The 26,500-nt window shown below is 36.2% G+C and overlaps 1 protein-coding gene across 12 annotated transcripts in view; it reads right to left on the bottom strand.

Moving 5' to 3' along the window:
- The window catches only part of PRPF40A (pre-mRNA processing factor 40 homolog A), a 59,859-nt gene that overhangs the window by 15,666 nt on the left and 17,693 nt on the right, over positions 1 to 26,500 (bottom strand). For 6 of the 12 annotated variants that reach the window (XM_069577516.1, XM_069577518.1, XM_069577510.1 and 3 more), the window contains 8 exons: positions 25,520 to 25,536; positions 7,593 to 7,703; positions 5,700 to 5,820; positions 5,418 to 5,471; positions 3,791 to 3,815; positions 2,761 to 3,132; positions 697 to 805; positions 133 to 197 (listed from right to left, as the gene is read on the bottom strand). In XM_069577516.1, the coding sequence (XP_069433617.1) occupies positions 133 to 197; positions 697 to 805; positions 2,761 to 3,132; positions 3,791 to 3,815; positions 5,418 to 5,471; positions 5,700 to 5,820; positions 7,593 to 7,703; positions 25,520 to 25,536 (874 nt within the window). The remainder of the gene's footprint in view (positions 1 to 132; positions 198 to 696; positions 806 to 2,760; positions 3,133 to 3,790; positions 3,816 to 5,417; positions 5,472 to 5,699; positions 5,821 to 7,592; positions 7,704 to 25,519; positions 25,537 to 26,500) is intronic. The other 6 variants (XM_069577517.1, XM_069577519.1, XM_069577512.1 and 3 more) reach the window with 2 other exon arrangements.

The following is a 26,500-nucleotide window of genomic DNA, read 5'->3' as shown; positions in this document are numbered from 1 at the left end:
GCAACTCTATTATTGGTATCCAAAATAACAAGAAGATCAATGGGAATAAAAAGTTACATTATTTGACACAATTTAAATTTTCTAGGCTTGCTTTGCTCAAAGTAAAAAGTAAACAAAAAACCAAAGTATTACCTATATCGTGGATCATTAATGATCATTTTCATAGCTTGCTCCCATGAAGCATTAGATGGTACACGCTGAAAATCATTTAATGAAAAGTTAAAATTTCACACAAAACAGTAAGTCATACAACAGAGAACAAAGTGTAATACTCACTGCAAACATCAAGCACTTTCCTTTGCAGGAGTTTTAAAAAAGGTCTAAAAAATAATTTATTGACACAAGGCAAATGTATGTAACAGTCTATAGATTAAAAAGAAAACTTAAAACTGAAATTTAAACAGACCATTAATTTAAACAGTACATTAATACTTTCTTAAGACTACTGATTAGAAGACAGAAAACTTTTCTGAATAAAAGCTTTAAAGACTGAAGTGGAATGTGCTATGTAGTACCTTATACATTTTTTTGGTTGGAAGTTTAAAAAACAAGTTAAAAAAAAATTTAGTTCATTTTCAGTCAAATCTATTTATAGGATTAGTATTTTTAATAAAAGCATCAAGATACTAACTGCATTAAAGGATAATTTCATTTATTAGATACTATATATCATATAAAAGTCTACAATATAAATACCTTTTCTTTTAATAATTCTTTAAATGCTTGCTTTGCCTCCTCTTTCGTATTCCAAGTATATGTTTTTTTTGCTGGTTGGCTTTCTTCCTCTTCTTTTTTCGGAGTAAAACTAAAGAAAGATTTATACATGGTATTTATAATTTAAATAAATACTTGCTTTACTTCGGAAAATAATGTTTTAATTACTCTTTGATGTTTAAGCAAAATTTGACAATTTTAGAATAAGCTCATCTGTAAGAGACACAAATAGTAGTATATATTTAATGGAACATACATATTAGTATATATTTTCTCTAACATTCAGTTATTAAGACCTTGCACAAAGGCCAAAATAAAATTTACACTATAACACTATTTTCACTAGTCCACAAGTTTATACTTTCTAATGGCTTATAAAACTTACTCAATGCTCTCATTTTTGTGTCTTAGTAACAGGCTTTGGGCAAGTGTGCATAAAATAAGATATAGAGATCAATCTAAATAGAGGTTGGCAAACTATGACCCCCAAGGCCAAATCCAGCCTTGCTGCCAATTTCTTTAAATATAGCTTTATCAGAACATGACCCTGCTCAAGATTTGCATATTGATTATGGCTGACTGGGTACTACCTCAGCAGAACTGAGTCACTTTGACACACTATATGACCCACAAAACCAAGTATTTACTCTTTGAAGGTTTAGGGAAAAGTCTGCCAAACAGTGATCTCAAACAGAAAAGAATTACCCAAGAATTATCAACTATACTTGGTTGAGCCATCTTTACGAAAAGTTGTATTATCTTAACATTTCTTCCTTTACAGAAGAGAATGCTGGGAAAAAACACATCAGGAGAAAAAAAAACAACAACCCACCTCAATCCCCAATAGTTAAGCTGAACGTATAGGGGAAGATTATGGAGTACACACTAATAAAACATACAATTAACTCACACCCTCTGAATCACACCCAAAATACAATTAACTCATTCCAATATTAGTTTGGAATACTTAAAATTATCAAAAATATTGGAAACAACATGGTCAAAAATTACCAGCTGTAAAATGATCTATGAGTAATTGAAATCAAGTTTAATGACTCAAGAACTATAAGGAAACAGAAAAAAGGAAGCAGAAAACAACTGATTGTTAAAAATGTGAAAAATTATTGTGAAAAAACAGGATAAGTACAAAAAGATGTAAAAGAATATTACTCTAAAAGGCCTAAATGTCTACTAGTAGGAGATTACTTCATGTTCATATAAATGTCTGTCATCATTCAACATGATGGGATATGGATCTCTAATGACGTGGATGTCTCTGGTGTATTTTAAAAATTAAACATATGCATATATTTTAAATGCACAGAAAAAAAGCAGAAAGATAGAATAAAAATCTTAACTCTTTTATGCCTTCAAATATACTATACATATATCTTTTTAAAGCTTCTAAACATAAGAAAAAAATTTACAAAGCTATTTTCACTTTGGAAAATTCACACTAAAAATTAAAAAAAGTTTATGAAAAGAGGAAGGGAGATGAAAGCAATAGACTTAAATATTAAGATGGGTGATCATGTTTGGATCTTGATATCATGGTTAATATTTCACATGTGATAACTTTTAAGTCAAGCAGCATAGCTCAAGGTTACTTTTCATAGACACAGAAAGCACAGCTATTGAAATTAGAACCTGTAAACTCAGAGATGCAGCTCTCAGGCTTTATCAAAAAGCTGTACCAATTTAATCCTACTAACAGCTTGCCTATACATTGTTAAGTGTTATCTTGATTTTTCCATATTTGTTCAGTATCAACTTATAGCAACTTCCCTGCAGTGCTGTGCTAAGCCATAACTCAGACTTAAATAGACTCACCCCATCACCAGCACTGCTTTCTAAGCTAAAGTAGAATAGTTTTGCAACACTTTTGAGAGCACGATCCCACAAAAGTAAATCTCAAAAACTGTTATCTAAAGGTATATGTTTTGATTCTCAATTTTTAAACACGTAATGACCATTGACTAAATCAGCAATTTCTTGTTACCAATGATGTCTGTGACTGATTTGCAGAAAACAAGTTACTAGACTTACTCAGCTACAGTTTCCTGCTTAGATGTTTCTTCTCCAGTATTACTAGACACTTCACTTTGATCCTGAACAGAAGGGGTACTAGTAAGTTGTGCTTGTTCTTCAGTAGAAATTGTTACTGTATTTTCATTATCTACAACAGTAGCAACAATCGAAGTAACCTCAGGCTCAGGAACAACTGGAACAGTTCCACTGACAGTACTAGAGGCAGAAGTGGAAGCACTGGCATTGGCTGCAGCAGCAGCTGCTGCGGCTGCGGCTGCTGCTGCAACAACAGCAGCTGCTGCTTCTGCAGCAGCCATGGTGCTCATTGTGGTTGGAATTTCTGTTGTAGGAACTGGGGCTGCTGATGTTGTGGTGCACTCTTCTTGTTTACTATATATTTAAAAAAGAGAAAACTGGTCAGTTCGATACAAATAATTGCAAACACAAATAAAGTCTGTTTTAAATTACTATAAAATCAAATGAATAAGAGAAACTAAAGGGAAAAAGGGCAGTATTGCCAAACTATTAAGCCATCTAAAAAGATTAAAACCACAGTATGAAACAGAATTACTTTAATTTGGCAAACATTTGTGATAGCATATAATGCACTGATGCAACAATCTGCATTTCCAAAACCAATAATCATTTTCATTTGCAAAATGTCCTATCAGATTGTATTATGCCTTAAAATTCAATTTATATTGTAAATTTCTTTAAATTTTATTTATTTCACCCACTGAAAGGAAAATCTGGGTAAAGGAAGAGATAGATAAAATATTTCATCTGTTCTCAAATTAACCAAAATCAAATTTTGGACATTTCTGTAATGGTCTTAATTTGGTAAGGATGTAGTCCAAATTCAAATAACTGTCTAGGAGCATCATGTGTGTATCCTGAGTACATCTCTTCCCCTGTCCCAAATCCTCCAAAGATATCAAACTATCAGGTCTACCATGTTAAACACTATGTATACAGACAATTAAAACAAGGATGTTATAGGAGGATGCTGTAAATTTATAAATACGTACTGATGTCCAAAATTGCTTACCTGCTTTCTTCAGCTTTGATCATTGCTATTAAAAAGAAAAAAGGAAAAGTTAAATAAATATTACATAGTTTTTAAATAAAGTCACGGAAAACAACTTTAAAAGGAGATTAAAAGTTCCATACAGTATGATTTAATTTATCAGCCTTTAAAAAAAAAACAAAACAAAACACTACATTTACAGTGCAAGTGCTCTATAAATTCCAGGACAGAAATTAAAGAATAAAAACAAATTTTAAATTAACAGCAGGTTTTAGGAGAGCTTCTTCCCACAATGCTACCTTCTCAAAGGCTGCTGGCTACTGCAAAAACACTCTTAAAATATCTGCGTAATTCTGAAATAAAACAACATTTTCCTCAGGGATAAAACCATTTGCTTTTCTTTAAGATACTAAATTCAAAATGGGATTGAATGTATGTTATGAAATTCCAGCACATATATACTAGCATTGACAGGTAGATAGATAGTTATGCACACCAACTATTTGTAGTAGGGTTATATCAGAAATGAGCTTGACGTTCCTTACATGAATGAAGTGGGAATCTACCTATCTTCAACAGTATTATTACCCAGTGCTAGTATAGAAATATAAGTTAAGCTTTAAAGATCTTCACTCAGTATTTCAGATTTCAATCTAGTTAAAGTAAATTTTTCTTTACAGGTAACACAGATATCTCATTTATTCACATTATTAGGAATGAGGTGCTCCATGTAAATGATAATATAAGCTTAACTCCATCGAAGTATTTTTGAAACTTGTCCCCTTTGAAAGGAAATGTGTTTAGAATGGCTGACAAAACATACTGAAGGTGTTATCACTACTAATTCAATTCTCCAGATAAAATGATCATCCAAGCGAATCAGGTAACACAGGGAAAAGTTAAACAGACATAAGAGCACAGTGCCTTTAAGAAATGCTTATTCTCTTTCCTTCAGATGTCATCTTATGTTTCAAACAGTCCCATTCTCCTACAATTTGTTTTTTCTAACCGGACATAGATTATGACACCAGATTCTATTATAAGTCAGAGCAAAAAATAAATTCTCAATTCCTACCCATAATCTATTTTAAGTCCAAGGTTTTTATAGTAGGTAATATTCATAGATTTGCAGGAATGTTCTGAATAGTTGAGGATGCTAGAATATTCTCCTTCTGTCATGCATGGCATTTTAATTTAATTCTGTGATGCATGGCATTTTAATTTAATTCTCCATTAATAAACATAAAGGCTATTTTGCAATGTTGTGGTAAAATAAAATCAGCATTAAATGCAGAGTCTGACAGTATGTTAACAAAATTTAAACTGATAAAAGAGTTCAAGGTTCTCTATCTGCTAAATGAGTTAAGTCACATATTCCATGTATGCACCAACACTCAGAGCTGTCTTTAGAAATATTGTATATGATATCTTTGTTCAATTATCGAATGATGCTTTTGTTTAAAAAAAGAAAGTCCAAGTACAACGTTAAAAATTACAAGCTCATTTATAATATAACCCTTAAATGAAAGGAATTTTTTGAATTAGAAATTTCTCACTGCAGATTTATCCAATTATGGTTAGTGAACATTAGTGACATACTCTAAAAATGTTAAATAATGACAGAAAATGAATTATCAAAGCAGCTCACCATGCAGGTTTGATTTTGTAATAAGACTTCCAGCAACAATGGTATTCTGGTATCCTAGTTTCAGTGGAATCAAATCAAATAAAAATCTATTTAAAATCTATAGAACTGAGATCTAGAGCAACAAGAAAATAAGAGCCCATAAAACTGTTACACCATTTAAAACGTTCTAATCACTTAATTAAAAAAAATAAGGCCTTTGATTGAACAATCCTATTTACGAAGGACTGTGAATAACACACATATATAAAAAGGAACATTAAAAATTACTTTTCCCTGTTTTACCTTCAAGATCTTCAAGTTCTTTAGGTTTGGCCCAGCGAGATTCTTTTGTTTGAGAATTGTAATAATAAGGCTTTCCAGAGTCAGACTTGTACTCCTTCCAAGGGCATTTAGATAAAAGTTGCTAAGTGAAAAAAATAAAACTTCAGATAGCAGTATTAGATCTAGTCTATTTTCATCATTTACATCACTGATTTTACTAGGTATTATCAACCCATACAATTCTAAACCTAGCAAGACGGTGACAATATAAACAACCACTGCATGATACTTACTAAATAAGAGATGTTAAGTTATTTAGATATACTATGTTTGTCTAAGGTAATGTACCTATTAAGAGGCAAAGACAGGATTCAAAACCAGGTCTGATTTTCAAATCCAGATTTGAATGCTCTTGCCATTTACAACTCACCACAGGTAATAATTACCATCCATTTTTTCCACAAATACTAATATAGGTAGGAAAAACAAAATTTAACAGAAAGCAAAATCTGATTTAGTCATGTTTAGATTTCAGTTTCACAAACAATTTATCACAAACCTATATGACTACACCATGTAAGGAAGCAGTTTAAATGTGATATACTTAAAACCTAACAGACAGAACCTGTTATGGTGGTGGGATGAGAATTCTATTGAAAACAAATCTTATCCGTGTCTGGGGCAAATATCTATGGGATAAAGAAAAATTTTATCATCTGCCAAATTCCCTACCCAAGTATTGCTATACTATCATTACTGTGGTGGCCTGAAAAACACTTTTTACCTCTTCAAATTCTTAATTAAGAACGCGGGGGACAAAAAAAAAGATGCCAACTAGGGAAAACTTTCAAGTATAGCTTTGAAATGCCATATCAACTTTCACTTAGGAAACCAGAGTTCCTAATTAAACCAAATGGAACACTGCTTACCCAGTTTATTTCTTCAATCTTACTTTCATATCTGTATAGTTTGAATGGTAAAATTTACAACATAAAATGAAATAATACATACTCAGGTGGGAGTTGTATTTTTCACAGACATAATTTCCCATTTTAAAAGATGGAAGTATTTTAACTTCAACTTCACTGACACTAGCTTCATTGGAAAAACATAAGCACCCAGAAGACATCTGAAATCACTCAGGTTTGATATAAAGAGGAAAACAAAGACCAAGTGGAGAGAGAGTACTTTTTTTCTTCCAATTTAGTCTTTAAGTCACTTTTCTTTTAATTGATAACCACCTGACAAAGGTTCCTGAGCAGGGGTAAAAATCAGTAAATAAAACTGGTTTGCTCATAGAAGGGAATGAAATTTTGTCTTTTTGCTTACTGGTGTGACTGTACAAACCCTTTTCTCCTCTGAATGCCTTTGCAGCATCCTTTTCTGATATAAGTGGTACTATTCCTCATGTATGGATGTGAGAGTTGGACTGTGAAGAAAGCTGAGTGCCAAAGAATTGAGGCTTTTGAATTGTGGTATTGGAGAAGACTCTTGACTGCAAGGAGATCCAACCAGTCCATCCTAAAGGAGATCAGTGCTGGGTGTTCACTGGAAGGACTGATGCTGAAGCTGAAACTCCAATACTTTGGCCACCTCATGCGAAGAGTTGACTCACTGGAAAAGACTCTGATGCTGGGAGGGATTGGGGGCAGGAGGAGAAGGGGACGACCGAGGATGAGATGGCTGGATGGCATCATCGACTCAATGGATATGAGTCTGAGTGAACTCCGGGAGTTGGTGATGGACAGGGAGGCCTGGCGTGCTGTGATTCACGGGGTCGCAAAGAGTCGGACATGACTAAGCGACTGAACTGAACTGAACTGATTCTTTGGAAAGCCAAATACCTACCCAAACCCTTAAAATATAAAAAAGAAATGAAAAGAGAACTCAACTTAATCTCTAACAAACTTTTACCTCAGCAGGAGTTTTAAGATCATCTGGTTTCTCCCAAGTAGACTGTTTTGTTTCAGTATTGTAGTAGTAGGTCCTTCCATCAGGTGATTTATGTTCAGTCCACATTGATTTCTAACGAAAGATATTAATACAAAGATTCAAATTATGTAACAGTGACAATGACAGTAAACATGAATGCTATTACAGTTTCAAAGTAATATATGAAGAAATTACAAGTATAAAATGGGTATACTTTTGAATAACTGATTAACATAAGTAGGGAGGTAACTGAAAATAGAATATTTTATAAGTACTTCAAAAGCAGTATGGATCAGTCCAGGTTTTAGGATCTCTATTCTACAGTCTCAAAGTTATAAGGATACAACTGCTTGTATAACTACTACACATAAGACAATCTTTCAGCAACACAATTCTACGCCTTGTGGATAAAAGAGAATATATGAATGAGATGCTAATGCAATACAAGAGGATTGACCGTGAGCTCAACAACTCTAACATAAAGAATATTTACATAAAGTTGAACAAAGTTCTGAACTGACATGCAATAAAGATGCAGGAGTCAAAACTGGAAAAGATGCCTCTTGATGACAATCAGAATTTAATAATCAACAAGGTGAAGTTTAACAGGGATAAAATGTGAATTCAAATGCCTCAACATAAGATGGGAACAGTTTATAGAAACTACTTTGATACAGAATACATATTCACTAATGTTAAGAACCTACTAAAAGGTGTTAGTAAGACTTCAGTTATCAATAGATGTGATACCTCATGGTTACAAGCTCTGTAAGGTCACCATATAAACACATGTGCGCTAACATAAAATAATAATAAAAGGGATTGCAAAGAACTTTTGAGAGATGATAGATGTCTATATTCTTGGTGATAATTCCATGGATGTGTATTTATTCCCCAAATAATCCAGTCATACATATTTAGTATGTACAGTTTTCATATGTCAGTAATAACTTAATAGTGTTTTTTAAAAAGTAATTTTACAATGAATGAATGAATTACTGGATGAGCTCAAAGGTACTAAGCCCAGGTCTGGGCATCAGATTTTTCAGATGGTAACAGACTACAGTGTGCTTTAAAAAGGGTTATAAAAATGATCTATACTAAATTTCTTCAATTCTCTAAGAAAAGGTAAAATCACTGTCAAACTATCACAGTTTTTACCACTCAGATTTATGTTAAACTTTTTGAAAGAATTTATTCTTATTTAGGGGCTTTCCATGTCGTGCAAGTGGTAAAGAACCTGCCTGCCAATGCAGGTTGTTAGATGTAAGAGACGCAGGTTCCGCTGGGTCAGGAAGATCCCTTGGAGGAGGGCATGGCAACCCACTCCTGTATTTTTGCCAGGAGAATCTCATGGACCAAGGAGCCGGCAGGCTACAGTCCACAGGGTTGCACAGACTCAGACACAACTGAAGCGACCTGGCCCGCATACACAGATTCTTAATTAAGACTTGGTTTCATCCCCTATCACTTTTGTGAATACATAAAAAGGAAAATAGGCAAATAAAATAGTCTATTTCTCAAAATTTACACTGAGGATGCTTACTGTGACTAACTTGCTAATGTCTATTATATTTCTCCATAATTCCCTGCTGAACACTAAGAATCTTCCTAGCAACACAGCATTTCTTAAAAAACAAAACAAAACAAGCCATAAAATATCTGAAAACCACTGGTACTGGTTCTTAACTTTCTTCTTAATGATTTAAAACTGCCCCCTATCTTCCCTTCCGTATCAACTTTATTGAGTAATGGAGCAGATCTGCCTCTGATTTCTGCTTTGGGAACGTGGCTAAACACATGATTTCATTGTTTTTCCTATTCTCTCACCATAACCACTTTATTCCTAGCTGATAAAAGTGTTGTGTCATTATTTTCATGCCATGATTTTCTTACAAACCACTGACAATCTTCTGATGTTGGTATTTTTGCTGTTCAATCATGCACAACTAGGCTGGAGAACAGAGAGCACAGGACAACATGAATAGTAGAATGCATTCCAGTTTCAAATGTGTTAAATGTTGCAATACACTAACTAAAAAATAAATCAGGGCTTCCCTGGTGGCTGAGCCTGCCAATGCAGGAGACAAGGGTTCCATCCCTGATCTGGAAAGATCCCAAATGCAACAGAGCAACTAAGCCCGTGCGCCACAACTATTTAGCCTGTGCTCTAGAGCCCAGGAACCACAACTACTGAAGCCGGTGTACCCTAGAGCCCATGCTCTACAACGAGAGGCCACCACAATGAAAAGTTTGCACACCCCAACAAGACAGTAGCCCATGCTTGCTGAAAGTACAGGAAAGTCTGTGAAGCAACGAAGACCGAACATATCAAAAATGTATAAATAAATAGTTAAGAAACATTTGCAAAATGTGGGAATGGAAAATAAGAAAAGACAATCTAAGGGACTTCCCTGGTGGCACAATGGATAAGAATCCGCCTGCCAGTGCAGGGGACATGGGTTTCATCTCTAGTCTGGGAAGACTCCAATGCCACAGAGCAACTAAACTGCTGAGTGGAGCAACCAAACTACTGAGCCCGGGAGCCCAACTACCAAGCCCACGTACTGCAACTACTGAAGCCCAACCTCTCTAGGGACGCTAACCTTCAACTACTGAGCCTGCATGTCACTACTGAAGCCTGTGCATCTAGAGCCTATGCTCCTCAACAAAAGCAGCAGCCAACACAATGAGAAGTCCATGCACCACAATGAAGAGTTCACCCTAACTAGAGAAAGCCCAAACAGAGCAACTAAGAACCAAATGAATTATAAATAAATAAATAAACACACATACACAACGAAAAAAGACAACTTGAGGATCTAAATCAATGTAATTTTAACCAAACTAGGTGAGGTAAGATGATTATTTTCTGTAATTCCTGAAAAGGGAACTAGAGTTATGTCAAGGAATTACAGACAACCATTAGAATTCAAAGAAATGACTTGACCAAATTTGGGCTATTTAATAACAAAATGACTAGCCCTTTCGAGACTTGTTAATAATTCCATTCCATAAACAGTCAGAACCTTACAGAATGGATTTCTGAATGATGTAGCAGGATAGTTAGGTTACTGCAAAAGAGAAGTGTGAAAGCATTAGTTGCTCAGTCGTGTCTGAGACTTTTAGACCTCATACCAAGTTCCTCTGTTCATGGGATTCTCCAGGCAAAAATACTGGAGTGGGTTACCATTCCCTTCTCCAGATGATCTTTCCCACCCAGGGACTGAACTCAGGTCTCCCACACTGTAGGCAGGTTCATTACCATCTAAGCCACCAGAGAAGCCCCTATATAACTGCAAGTGTATTTAAATTCCTTAACTTGTTCCAGCACCTTTGCAGAATATGACAATTTCTCTGGAGCCAACATTAAATAATTGCTGGAAATGAAATAAAAAAGTGATACAGTAAGAGACATATATGGAAGCTTCTTCAACTGTATGGGTAATGCTTACTTCATAAATTAAATGATGTTAACACAGATAAACAAACACGAGATAACAGAATGAAAAAGGACTATGTGCTCTTCACCAAAAATGGGAAGAGAAGATACAAAACAGTAAGCAATTTAACATTCACTACCTATTACTTTCTTTGAATCTTAAAAGCAGGTAAGACCATTATCTTCATTTTACAAATTAAAAGAACAAAGCTTACAAGGGTTAACAACTTGCTCACAGTGATTCAGGAAATACCACTGTTTCAAGCCTGCATTCAGGGACAGTCTAATAGACAAATTCATGGCCAACTATTTAATATTAAGCCCTGTACTAACTGCTTTGCATGAGTTATCAGTTAACTCTTTTAATAATCCTCTTTAATAACCCTTTTAAAAACCCTATGAGGTAGGTACCATCTACCAGCCTCACTTTATGGAAGAGAAAAGGGAGCACAAGGAAGTAAAGTAACATGCCCAAGGTAATATAGCTAGCCTGAGTTCCTAACAACACTGTCTCAGCCCAAAACTAAGGTTTTACTACGGATCAAGGGTCCAGCTCTTCGCATGAATAGAAATTGAATCATTCCAGACAGGAATATAAATTCTGTATAAATGTCTTAAGCAATACACCAAATTCACTTATAAAAGTCAATTTTGGAGTGAGAAAAGCCATTTATCTGATAAATTTTTCACTCTTTTACCTTAAACATATCTAATCTGCAACTTACAGTAAAATTATGTTTCTGGTCAAAACTCATAATATTTTAAAAGCTTAAAAACAAATATATCTGAATGTTGAGTGGCATAAAAAACATTAGCAACAACTAACAACTAGAGTTATCTTCATAGGCTAAAATATGACCTAGGCAAGTAGTTACTAAGTATTGACAGTCATGTTAATAATAATATAAAACATTTACCTACAAAATTACTGTTTTTTAAAAAACATGAGTTCCCCAAAGCAATAAGCAAAAGTTACCTATCAAAGACTTAAGATAATAATCACCCAAGGACAGTTCAATTACAGTCCTCAATTCATACTATAAACTCAGATCTGCTTTTAATATAATGAAAAATACGCAGAGCTAACTAAAAACAGTACGACATTGTAACAGAAGATGTAGTGGCACAATATATACCAAAAATACCTGAGAGGAAAAAAAACAAAAACAAAATCCTGGGTATAAGGGGGGAAAATGCACATACATAATTATAAGAGACCTTACATACTTTTCAGAGTCAAAAAAGTTAGTCAACAACTGGGTTGTGAATAAACTCAGCACATTCAAACTCAAAATGTGAACATTTATACAATGTATAAGCTCAACTGAGTGAAAAAAAAAACTAAATCATTTTTTAAAAATGACTAAATAAAACACCAAGAAATGTAGAAAAGCTGCTCACTACTCTAAGGAAAACAAACCACAGAGAACAGATTCACAACCAATTTCAAAATCTAGAGGAAAAGATTTCCTCCCAAACTATTTACCAAAATTCACCGAAAAGAAAAAACATCACACTTGAATATTTCAGTTACCATAGATGCAACTGAAAGAAACTTAAACCAGCTGATTTTACAGCAGAACTCTATGGAACCTTTCAAGAATAGAGTAGTTCATTATCATTTCAGATCACAGAAAGAGATGAAAAGCTCTTTATAAGAGTAACAAGGCACAACAAAAAAGTATCAAAAAAGAAAGGCAGGCAATGATGCTTATAAATGTAAGAATTAAAATATTAGCCAAGAGGATTCTACAATGTATACACTTTGAAAAGGTAGAATTTATTATATAAAAGTGCTAGGGTAATTCAATATTAGGCAATGTGTAAAAGTATTTCTATTAACAAACTGAAAAAAAAAAAAAAAAAACCAATCCACCATCACAGGATCACACCAACAGACTTGGTACAACCTGGTGGCTCAGACAGTAAAGAATCTGCAATGCAGGAGACCCAGGTTCCATCTCTGGGTTGGGAAGATTCCTTGGAGAAGGGAAATGGCAACCCACTGCAGTAATCTTGATGGACAGTGGAGTCTGGTGTGCTACAGTCCATGGGGTCAAAGAGTTGGACAACTGAACTACTTTGACTTTCACTTTTCACAACCAAACTACATCCTGAAAAATAAATTCTCAAATAATACAATAATAAAAAGAAAAATATTTAAATGATAATTTATCAAAAACCAATAAAAATTATTCTAAACCCACTTCTACTAAACTTATGACCAAAATATGAGTCTGCAATCACCATAATTCAATGAAAAGCATGGCAATAAAATTCAATGATGGGTATTAAGTTTGGGAAAAAGATCAATTCTCCTGCCTTTACTTTGCTAAGAACTCCTATAAAATCTATTCTAATTATCCAATGACTGTGATAATATAGCTGGCTATGAGCTACATCATACATGCATTTATTTTGCACCCGAGCCTTAAAATACAGAGCAATGAGAGAAAAATATAGGAGAACAAGATAAAAAAAGATTTTAATATACCTATCTCCTTAGGGAGATCAAGCAGATTAGATATGCCAAGATACAGAATAACAAAGTAACTTTAAACTGTCAACACAAAAAAATACTCTTAAAATTGGTCTTGACACAGAACGTAAGTGAGGCTTTAATAAACTGCAAAGAATCAACATCTTATACACTGTGCTTTCTGATCACAATGCAAAAAGGTATGCCTTATAAAAAATAAGTCAAAGGCATGATCAATGAAATAAATAACTGATAGATGGACTTAATTAAAATTAAAAACTTCTGCTTTCCCAAAGACAGTTCAAAGAAAGAGAAAAGCCGCAAACAAATTATTTGCAAAAAGACACATCCATTTAAGTACTTTTAACCAGTATAATTTACCAAATTACATTAAAAAAACACACCAAACCTCTAAACTTAACAATAAATGAGTAAAAATATCTGGACACCTCAACAAAAAAAGAAATATAGATGCAAGTAAGCATATGAAAACATGCTCAACATCATACATTATTATAGACGTGGAAATTAAAATGCACCACACACCTATTAAAATGAAAAACAAACAAACAAACTAAAAACACCAATAATGTGAAATGTTATGGGGCAACAGGAACTTTCATTCACTGTTAATGAGACGTCAAAATGGTACAGTCACATTGGAAGACAGTTCAGCAGCTTCTTATAAAAGTAAACACACTCCTGGGACTTTCCTGGTGGTCCAGTGGTTAAGAATCCACCTTGCAGTGATGCAGGGAAGGTGGGCTTGATTCCTGGTCTGGAAACTAAGATCCCACATGCTGTGGAGGAACTAAGGCCTCAAACTGTAACTACTGAAGCCCATGCATTCTAGAGCATTGATGACACAGCTACTGAGCCTGGGTGCTCCAGCTACTGAAACCCATGCCCTCTGGAGCTCACAGACCACCACTACTAAGCCCACACACCACAGCCAGAGTTCATGTGCTGCAACAAAAGATCCTGCATGCCACAACTAAGACCTGATGCAGCTGAACAAATCTTTTCTTTTTTAAAAACAGTAAATATACTCTTACTATATGAGAAAAGGGCAACAGAGGATGAGATGGTTGGATGGCATTATTGACTGAATGGACATGAGACTGAGCAAACTCCAGGAGATAGTGAAGGACAGAGATGCCTGGCATGCTGTAGTCCACGGGATCACAGACAGTTGGGACGTGACAGAGACTGAACAACATACGATGAAGCAATCATGTTCTGGAATATTTACCCGAATGAGTTGAAAACTTTTCCATATAATTATCTGTACATAATATTTGTAGCAGCTTTATTCATAATTGCTAAAACCTGGAAGCAATCAAGATGTCTTTTAACAGATGAATGGACAAACAAATTGTGGCATACAATGGTTGTGGAAGTGGCAAGAGAGATGAAGAGGAATAGCACAGAGGATTTTTAGGACAGTGAAACTATTCTGTATGACACTACTGTGTGGAATACATGTCACTAAACATTTGTCAAAATTCACAGAATACATAACACCAAGAGTGACCCTAATATAAAACGGACTTTGGGCGATAATGATGTTTCATTGTATGTTCACCAACTGCAGTAATGTACCACTTTGTAAGAGATGCTGATGGTAGAGAAGGCTGTATGTTTGTGAGATTCTCTACTTTGCACTGAATTTAAGATTTCTCTAAAAAAACAACAGGTAATTTGAATAACAACAACAAATCTTACATCTAGAAGCTGAAAAAAACCCACTTACTACCTAGTAAATAGAAAAATCAAATGAAGAAAACAGAAAACAAGATATTGAGAGCTAAATAACAACAAAACCCTTTTACATCAAAACTTAATAGAAATTGAATATTTACTTTTTGCCCCTACTAAAAAAAAAAAAAAGGACAATGATGGCTATTATGATCTCTAATTGTATGCTAAATAATTATTAAACCTCTGTAACATAAACATCTGGAAGAGCCCAATAACTGCTAAGAAAATTGAAATGGTAACACCAAACCATTATCTTCAAAAAGTATTAGATCCAAAATCAACCTTAAAAGCTTCTGTACAGCAAAGGAAACCATCCACAAATTGAAAAAAGAAACTACCGAATAGAAAATATTTGCAAATGCTATGACTGATAAGAGGTTAATATCCAAAATATAAATAGCTTATACAACTCAACACCAAAAAACCTCCCAAACAACCCAATTAAAAAATGGGCACAAGGCCTACACAGCCATTTTTCCAAGGAGGAAAAGCAGTAGGCCAACAGACACAGGAAGAGACGTTTGACATCAAGTGATCATTAAGGAAATGGAAATTAAAATTACAGTGAGATACCACATCACACCTGTCAGAATGGCTATCATTGAAAGGAATGCAAATAACAAATGTTGGCAAGGATATACAGAAAACAGAACTCTCATAAATGCTGGAAGGAATGTAAATTGGTACAACCACTGTGGAAACCAATATGGAGATTTCTCAAAAAACTAAAAATAGAACTACCATATGACCCAGCAAGTCCACTCCTGGGAAAATAAAAACACTAAATTTGAAAAAATACACGCACTCAAATGTTCACAGTAGAATTATTTACAATTGCCAGGGCAAGGAAGGAAACTAAGGGGTCTATCAACAGATGAATGGATAAAGAAAAGGTGGTAAACACAGTGCGCGCACACACATACACAGACCTGTGCGTGCACAAACAATGGAATACTATTCAGAAAACCACTAGACCATTCAGGTATGACCTAAATCAAATCCCTTATGATTATACAGTGGAAGTGACAAATACATTCAAGGGATTAGATCTGATAAGAGTGCCTGAAGAACCATGGACTGAGGTTCGTGACACTGTACAACAGACAGGGATCAAGACCATCCCCAAGAAAAAGAAATGCAAAAAGGCAAAATGGTTGTCTGAGGCAGCCTTACAAACAGCTGAGAAAAGAAGAGAAGGTAAAGGAAAAGAAGAAAAAGAACGATATACCCATCTGAATGCAGAGTTCCAAAGAATAGGACAGAGAGAAAGCTTTCCTCAGTGATCACGGCAAAGAAACAGAGGAAAACAATAGAATGGAAAAGACTAGAGATCTGTTCAACAAAATTAGATATACCAAGGGAACATTTCATGCAAGGATGGATACAATAAAGGACTGAAACGGTATGGAGCTAACAGAAGCAGAGATATTTTAAGAAAGGGGGCAAGAATACACAGAACTATACAAAAAAGATCTTCATGACCCAGATAGTCATGATGGTGTGATCACTCACCTAGAGCCAGACATCCTGGAATGTGCAGTCAAAGGGGCCTTAAGAAGCATCACTATGAACAAAGTTAGTGGAGGTGATCGAACTCTACTTGAGCTATTTCAAATCCTAAAAGATGATGCTGTGAAAAGTGCTGCACTCAATATGCCAGCAAATTTTGAAAACACAGTAGTGGCCACAGGACTGGAAGAGGTCAGTGTTCATTTCAATCCCAAAGAAAGGCAATGCCAAACTACTGCACAATTGCACTTATCTCAAACGCTAGCCAAGTAATGCTCAAAATTCTCCAAGCCAGACTTCAATAGTACGTGAAACATGAACTTCCAGATGTTCAAGCTGGTTTTAGAAAAGGCAGAGGAACGAGAGATCAAATTGCCAACACCTGCTGGATCATGGAAAAGGCAAGAAAATTCCAGAAAAAACATCTGCTGCTGCTGCTAAGTCGCTTCAGTCGTGTCCGACACTGTGCGACCACACAGATGGCAGCCCACCAGGCTCCCCCGTCTCTGGGATTCTCCAGGCAAGAACACTGGACTGGGTTACCATTTCCTTCTCCAATGCATTAAAATGAAAAGTAAAAGTGAAGTCGCTCAGTCATATCTGACTCTTAGGGACCCCAAGGACTGTAGCCCACCAGGCTTCTCCATCCATGGGATTTTCCAGGCAAGAGTACTGGAGTCGGGTGCCATTGCCTTCTCTGACAAAAACATCTACTTCTGCTTTATTGATTATACCAAAGACTTTGACTCTGGAAAATTCTTCAAGAGATGGGAGTACCAGAGCACCTTAGCTGCCTCCTGAGAAACCTGTATGCAAGTCAAGAAGCAACATTTAGAACAAGACATGGAACAACAGACTGGGGAAAGGAGCATGTCAAGGCTGTATACTGTCACTTGTTTACTTAGCTTATATGCAGGGTATATCATGCGAAATGCTGGGCTGGATGAAGCACAACCTGGAATCGAGACTGCCGGGAGAAACAGCAATAACCTCAGAAATGCAGAAGATAGCACTCTTATGGCAGAAAGCAAAGAACTGAAAAGCCTCCTGATGAAGGTCAAAGGAGAGAGCGAAAAAGCTGGCTTAAAACTCAACATTCACAAAACTTAAGATCATGGCGTCCAGTCCCATCACTTCAATGGCAAATAGATGGGGAAACAGTGGAAACAATAAAAGACTTATCTTTTTGGGCTCCAAAATTACTGTAGACGGTGACTGCAGCCATGAAATTAAAAGACTCTTGTTCCTTGGAAGAAAAGCTATGACAAACCTAGACAGCATTTTAAAAAGCAGAGACATTATTTTGCCAACACAGGTCCGTCTAGTCAAAGCTATGTAGTATGATTTTTCCAGTAGTCATGTATGGATATGAGAGTTGGACTATAAAGAAAGCTGAGGGATGAAGAATTGATGTTTTTGAACTGTGGTGTTGGAGAAGACTCTTGAGAGTCCCTTGGACTGCAAGGAGATCCAACCAGTACATCCTAAAGGGAATCAGTCCTGAATATTCATTGGAAGGATTGATGCTGAAGCTGAAACTCAATGCTCTGGCCACCTGATGTGAAGAGGTGACTCATTTGAAAGATCCTGATGCTGGGAAAGACTGAAGGCGGGAGAAGAAGGGGACATCAGAGGATGAGATGGCTAGATGGCATCACTGACTCAGTGGACTTGAGTTTGCGCAAGCTCTGGAAGTTGGAGACTTCCAGGACAGGGAAGTCTGGTGTGCTGCAGTTCATGGGGTCGCAAAGAGTCAGACGCAACTGAGTGAACTGAACCAAAAGTAATTTTGAACTAGTTCTTCATGTTTTGGATTAGAAAGTGTGATTACATCAAACTAAAAAGTAAAAAGCTTCTGCACAGTAAAGAAAACAGTGAAAAAATAATCTTTGGAGTGGGAGAAAATGTTTGCAAACCATATAACTAATACAGGGTTAATAGCCACAATACCTAAGAAACTCCTCCAAATAAATATCAAGAAATCGCAAATAATCCAATTAAAGAATGGGTGAAAAAAGGCATACTAATGTCCATAAGGTACATTAGATACTCAACATCACTAATCAGAGAAACACAAATCAAAACCATAATGAGATATCACCTCACATCTGTCAGGATAGCTGTTATCAAAAAACCAAGAAATAACAAATGCTGGCAAGTGTGCGCAGAAATTGGAAGCCCAGTATACTGTTGGTGGAAAGTAAGCTGTATAGTCACAATGGAAAACAGTATGAAGTTTCTTATAAAATTGCACTTAAGCATCATATATAGTAGCTAAGAAATGGAAATAATTTTAACTGCCCATGGATGAATTAATGGATAAAGAAGATATATATAAAATACACATACACACAGAACAAAACAATTAAGCCATAAAAATGAAATGAATGAAATCTTGCCACCTGCAACATGGATGGACCCTGAAGGCTACGTGAAATAAACCAGGGAAAGAAAGACAAGATTAATATAATCTCACTTACAAGTAGAATATAAAAAAACAAAAAACCCAAGCTTACAGAAACAGAGAACAGACTGATGGCTGCCGTAGAGAAGGGTAGCTTGGCGGGTGAGAGAAATGGGTGAAGAGGGTCAAAATGTACAAACTTTTAGCTATAAAACAAGGAAATCATGGGGGACAAAATGTACAGCATGGTGAGTATAGTTAGCAATACTGTATTATGTCTTTCAAAGTTGATCAGAGTAAGTCTTAAAATTCTACCTCACAAGAAAAAAAACAATGCTGGTATGTTAACTAGATTTACTTATAGTAATTATTTTACAATGTATACAAGTACCATACCGAACCACTGCATTTACACCGGAAACTAATATTTTATGTCAATTATACTTAATGAAAACAAAAAAATTTCATAAGCTTTCCCCAATATTTACATGTCTTAGGACATATATCCTAGTGAGCACCTACTAGGGAGGGTAAACTGGAGTAAAGATGGAATGAAAGTGAAAGTCACTCATTCATGTCCGATTCTGGGCAACCCCATGGACTGTGCAGTCAATGGAATTCTCCAGGTCAGAATACTGGAATGGGTAGCCATTCCCTTCTCCAGGGGATCGTCCCAAACCAGAGATCGAACCCAGGTCTCACACTGCAGGCAAATTCTTTACCAGCTGAGCCACCAGGGAAGCCCAAAGATGAAGAACAAAGGGAAAAATTATGAGGGAACCTGCATGGATCAACAATAATGACCACAGTCTGAAAACTACAAGTAACTCAAATTTGTGTACCAGGACTCTAAGAAGAATAAAAAAACAACAAGTTTTAAAATAAATACATTCTATTTTTGGATAAGAAAACTTAATTGAAAAATATGAACTGTTACTTCTCTTAAAATGGAAGAATTAAATTTAATTCCAGATGAAAACACAATCTTGCCTTTTAAGCATCTCTGTTTACATATTTACAGATTATTTTTGGTGGGAACAGGGAAATGTACATGCTAATATCTGAAAACAGCAAAGGAAATAATGAAAAGAGAAACCATGAACAACTTGTCTCATTAAATATGAAATCTACTCTAAGTTTCCTTGGTGGCTCAGCGGTACACAATCCATCTGCCAACGTAGGAGACTCAGGTTCAATCCTAAGAGTCCCTGGAGATGGAAAGGGCAATCCAATTCAGTACTTTTTTTTTTTACTTACTTGTAATTGAAGGATGATTGCTTTACAGGATTGTGTTGGTGCCTGTCAACATTCCAGTATTCTTGCCTCGGAAAACCTATAGACAGAGGAGCCTAACAGACTACAGTCCAGGGGTCATCAGTCAGACATGAGTTGGGTGACTAAACAACAATAATCAGGAAAAGGTATAATACTGAATTAGAAACAGAGTGAAAAAGAAAACCCAGAAATAGATGTCAGAATATGTGAGAGTTTAATATATGACAAAGAAAGCTATTTCAATCAAGTGAGAAAACTAAAGGTTTGACACACGATTCAAACAACCAAAATATTAATCTTGGTGGTTTCCTCATGGAAATAGAAACTTAAGGTAATTTTCTTTCTTCTTTTTAACTTATGTCTGCTTTATTTTCCTCCCAGTGAGCCCATATTATTTAAATAAGCAGGAAAAACAAGATGCTATCATCAGTCAAAACCAAAAAGACAGACATATAATGAAAAAATACCAAGTGGATATTTTATAACCATTCAACTTTTAAAGCTTTTAAAAAAAGATATAAGTTTAATATATTTAAATACAGTTCACAATTAAACATCTTTCCCCCCAGATTTACCATACCTGCAATTAATTCACAGCTTTCTGAATTTTCTCAACTCTGAGTATGACAACTACCTCTCAAGACTATCGTTTTGATTAAACGAGATTACACACATAAACTTCATAAAGCTTTAAGGGGAAAAAAAACACCAGAAAATGCTTGGAGGCTAAAGAATAGAGCTATTATCAATAACCATAAAATAGCCATCTTTAAGTGAGGCCTCAGGCTTACATTATTTTTCTAAACACCATGAAAATGTATGAGAAAAGAGCATTCAGAACATTAGCAAAAAGAACTAGAATATTACTATCTTAAAATTAAGTCCTAAGGGGGGCGGGGTGCGGAATGCTGTACAGCAATGTCATTCTCTCCTTTTCTAAGGAAAATCAAGCAACTTTTGTCTTTCTGATTCTGTGTTAAGGAAGATACAAGCAAAGAAGTATTTTAAACAACTAAATATTAGGGAAAATCTACATCAAATTTACAGTAATAGACAAAAGTAGACAAATTTTTGTTTACAAAGGAGTACATTCTAATGTAATGCTTAATTAAAAATTATTAATTACTATATACCTGTTTCCATTCTAATTGTGATAGGGAGAATTCAAATCCTGTAAAAACTGATTTATATTTGATTCCCGTATCTCTCATTACCCCTTCATGGGTTACAGCCTACCCATGGCGAAGGGGATTGGGTAACTCAATAAAGCTATGAGCCATGCCCTGCAGGGTTACCCAACACTGATCAGTCATAGTGAAGAGTTCTAACAAAACAAGGGACAGCAAATCACTCCAGTATTCTTGCCAGGAGAACCCCACAAATAGTATGAAAAGGTAAAATGATATGATACTGGAAGATGAGCCCCCTATGTCAGAAGGTGTCCAGTATGCTACTGGAGAAGAGTGATAAATAGCTCTAGAAAGAATGAAGCAGCTGTGCCAAAGAGAAAAACAACCCTCAGTTGTAGATGTGTCTGGTGGTGAAAGTAAAGTCTGCTGTAAAAAAAATAATACTGCATAGGAAACAGGAATGTTAGGTCCATGGATCAAGGTAAATTGGAAGTGGTCAAACAGAAGATGGCCAAGAGTGAACACTGACATCTTATGAATCAGTGAACTAAAACTGAAGGCAATGGCTGAATTTAATTCAGATGACCACTGTATCTACTACTGTGGGCAAGAATCCCATAGAAGAAATGAAGTGGCCCTCATAGTCAACAAAAGAATCAAAATGCAGTATTTGGGTATAATCTTAATAACAACAGAATCAACTCCATTCATCTCCAAGGCAAATAATTCAACATCACAACATGTCTATGTGCCAACCACTAATACCGAAGAAGGTGAAGATGACTGGTTTAAGAACAGCTTCTAGAAATACTGTTAAAATAAAAAAGTCCTTTTCATCATAGGGGGTTGGAATGCAAAAGTAAAAAGTCAAGAGATACTCAGAATAACAGGCAAGTGTGGACTTGAAGTACAAAATGAAGCAGGGCAAAGGCTAACAAGAGTTTTGTCAAGAGAACACACTAGTCATAGCAAACATTTCAACAACCCAAGAAATAACTCTACACATGAACATCACCAGATGGTCAATACCAAAACCAGAGTGATTATATTCTTTGTAGTCCAAGATGAAGAAGCTCTACACAGTCAGCAAAAACAAGACTTGGAGCTGACTATGGCTCTGATCACGAGCTCCTTATTGCAAAATTCAGGCTTAAATGGAAGAAGGTAGGGAAAACCACTAGGCCATTCAGATATGACCTAAATAAAATTCCTTATGATTTTACAGGGAAGTGACAAATAGTTAACAGGTTAGATCTCACAGACAGAATGCCTAAAGAGCTATGGACGGAGGTGTTAACACTGTTTAGGAGGCAGTGATCAAAACCATCCCATGAAAAAGAAACGCAAGAAGGCAAAGTGGTTATCTGAGGAAGCTTTACAAATAGCTGAGGAAAGAAGAGAAGTAAAAGGGAAGGGAGAAAGGTAAAGGTATACCAAACTGAGCACAGAGTTCCAGAGAAGAGCAAAGAGTTAATAAGGTGGCTTTCTTAGATGGGCACAATGAAGGACAGAAATGGTTAAGGACCTAACAGAAGCAGAAGAGATTAAAAGGAGGCAACAACACACAGAAAAACATGTCTTATTAACCCAGATAACTACGATGATTTAAAAAATCTAGATGATCTAGGTAGTTACTCATCTAGAGCCAGATATCCTGGAGTGTGAAATCAAGTAGGCTTTGAGATGCATTACTACAACAAAGCTAGTGGAGGTGACAGAATTCCAACTGAGTTACTTAAAATCCAAGTATTTACCGTGGCTCAGACAGCAAAATGTCTGTCTACAATGCGGGAGTCGATCCCTGGCTCAGGAAGATCCCCTGGAGAAGGAAATGGCAACCCAGTCTAATACTACTGCCTGGAAAATCCCATGGATGGAGGAACCTGGTAGGCTACAGTCCATGGGGTCGCAAAGAGTCGGACACGATTGAGCGACTTCATTTCACCACTTCAGCAGTGACCACAGTTCTGGAAAAGGTCAATTTTCATTCCAATCCCAAAGAAAGGCACTACCAAAGAATATTCAGACCAATGAACAACTGCACTCATTTCACTTGCCCATAAGGTAATGCTTAAACCCCTTTAAGCTAAGCATCAGCAGTACATGAACCAAGATCTCCAGATGTACAAGCTGGGTTTAAACAAGGCAGAGGAACCAGAGATCAAATTGCCAAGGTTCGCTAGTCATGGAGAAAGCAAAGAAATTTTAGAAAAATATCTACGTCTGCTTCCATGTGCTGCTTGTGCTAAGTTGCTTCAGTTGTATCCGACTCTTTGTGACCCCATGGACCGTCAGGCTCCTCTGTCTGTGAGATTCTCCAGGCAAGCATACTGGAGTGGGTTGCCATTTCCTTCTCCAACTTCTGCTTCATTGATTTAGACTGTGGGGACCACAACAAACTGCGGAAAATTCTTAAAAGAGATGAGAATAGAGACCACCTTACCTGTCGCCTGAGAATCTGTATGTAGGTCAAGAAGCAACAATTAAACATGGAACAACAGACTGATTCCAAATTGGGAAGGAGTACAACAAGGCTGTATATTGTCACCCTGCTTATTTACCTTATATCCAGAGTACATCATGCAAAATGCTGGACTGGATGAATCTCAAGCTAGAACTAAAATTGGTGGGAGTAATACCAACAACCTCACATACGCAGATGATTCCACTCTTAATGGCAGAGTGTGAAGAGGAACTAAAGAGCCTCTTGATGAAAGTGAAAGAGGAGAGCGAAAAGGCTGGCTTAAAACAACATTCAAAAAACTAAGATCATGGCATCTGGTTCTATCACTTCATGGCCAACAGATAGGGAAACAGTGGAAACAGTGACAGATTTTACCTTCTTGGGCTTCAAAATCACTGCAGATGGTGACTGCAGCCATGAAATTAAGACAGTTGGTTCCTTGGAAGGAAAGCTATGACAAACCTAGTCAGTGTATTAAAAAGCAGACATCACTTTGCCAACAAAGGTCAGTAAAAGTCAAAGCTATGGTGTTTCCAGTAGTCATGTACAGATGTTAGACATGGATCATGAAGAAGGATGAGCCTGAAGAATTGATGCTTTCAAATTGTGGTGCTGGAGAAGAGTCTTGAGAATCCCTTAGACTGCAAGGAGTTCTAGCTAGTCACTTCTAAAGGAAATCGATCCTTAGTATTCATGGGAAGGAGTGATACTGAAGCTTAAGCTCCAATACTTTGTCTACCTGATGCAAACAGCCAACTGACTAGAAAGGACCCTGATGCCAGGAAAGATTGAGGACAAAAGGAGAAGGGGACAGCAGAGGATGAGATGGTCAGATAGTGTCACTGATTCAGTGGAGAGCAATTTGAGTAAACTCTGAGAGATAGCGGAGGATAGCAGACCCTGACAAGCTGCAGTCCATGGGATTGCAAAGAGCTGAACACAATTTAGTGACTGAACAACAACAATCTCTCATTAAGTCCCAGGAAAATTATGTTTTAAAATAAATCAAACAATTTTTCAATCTTTACCACAGAAAAGAAAGTAAAAGGGTTCAAGTGAGTAGATGATCTCTAAAACAGAATAAGGATCAGTCTTCCCTGGTGGTCCAGTGGTAAAGAATCTGCCTGCCAGTGCAGGGGACAGAGCTTTGATCCCTGGTCAGGGAAAATTCCACACACCTTGAGCAACTAAGCTGGTGCATCTCAACTATTGAGTCAGTACTATTCCACCCATGCTTTGTAACAACAGAAGCCACCACAACAAGAAGCCCATGGACCACAACTAGAGTAGTCCTCACACGCCGCAAGTAGAAAAAGCACATGCACAACAAAGACGACTCAGCACAGCCAAAAGTAAATAATAAGTAACATTTAAAATACAAAGAAATAAGAATCAGTGTAGCAGGTAAACAATTACAGAAATAAATATATTCCAAAGGTACTTACTGCGCCAGAAGTTGTACCTAAAAAAAAATTGGGGGAAGAGTATTACAGTGTGATAAATCATGCTGTCCTTGAGTTAACAGTTTTAAAATATTTATTCATACTACTTTTTCTCCTCATGCCATCACATTAAGTATCCTAAGACTGTCCCATATGACTTCTGTGCTTGCTCTCTTTCCCACAAAAATAAAACATCTACAGTGCAACGCACTTTCAGAATTAAGTTGGCACTTTGAACCTGCAATCTACAAACTCACTTGACAGCAGTTAGAGAAGCTAACAGTTTGCCTTTTGTTTCTCCTCTTCCTGTTGTTATAGCTGTCCAATCTTAACTAATTTCTGTTTCTCTGCTATACTGCTGGTAGTAATGAATGTGTACAGTAATGAATGTTTCAGGCCCCTGAGTCTATTCTTTAAAGTGAAAGCCACTCAGTCGTGTCTGATTCTTTGTGACTCCATGGACTCCTCTGTCCATGGAATTCTCCAGGCCAGAATACTGGAGTGTGTAGCTGTTTCCTTCTCCAGGGTATCTTCCCAACCCAGGGATCAAACCCAGGTCTCCTGCATTGCAGGCAGATTCTTTACCGCCTGAGCCACCAGGGAAGCCCTCTATGCTTTAGGTTTATGACAATTTCAATTATCTAGGTTCCAAAACATATGCTGTATAATACAATATCCTTTGGCCATCACATAGCCCTGTTTAAATTAGATTAAGTAAAATTTTAATGTTCAGTTCCTCCTGTGCACTAGCCACATTTCAATACTCAATAATTACATGTGGCTATATATGACACTACAGACCACAGAACAATTCCTTCCTTTCAGAAAGTTCTATCAGATGGTACTATCTTAAATTACTACCAAAGCCCCATTAAGACATAAAAGGAAATCCACATTAGTTACGAAGTTCATACAAATAATCTTTAACTTTAGAAACAAGTAGCTTAAAATTGTATGTAAAAAAACAAACTGACTGTAAAAAGA

Source organism: Ovis canadensis, chromosome 2, assembly GCF_042477335.2.
Source record: "Ovis canadensis isolate MfBH-ARS-UI-01 breed Bighorn chromosome 2, ARS-UI_OviCan_v2, whole genome shotgun sequence".
In the NCBI taxonomy this organism is placed as follows: Eukaryota; Metazoa; Chordata; class Mammalia; order Artiodactyla; family Bovidae; genus Ovis; species Ovis canadensis.
This window is presented reverse-complemented; position numbering and strand designations above follow the sequence as displayed.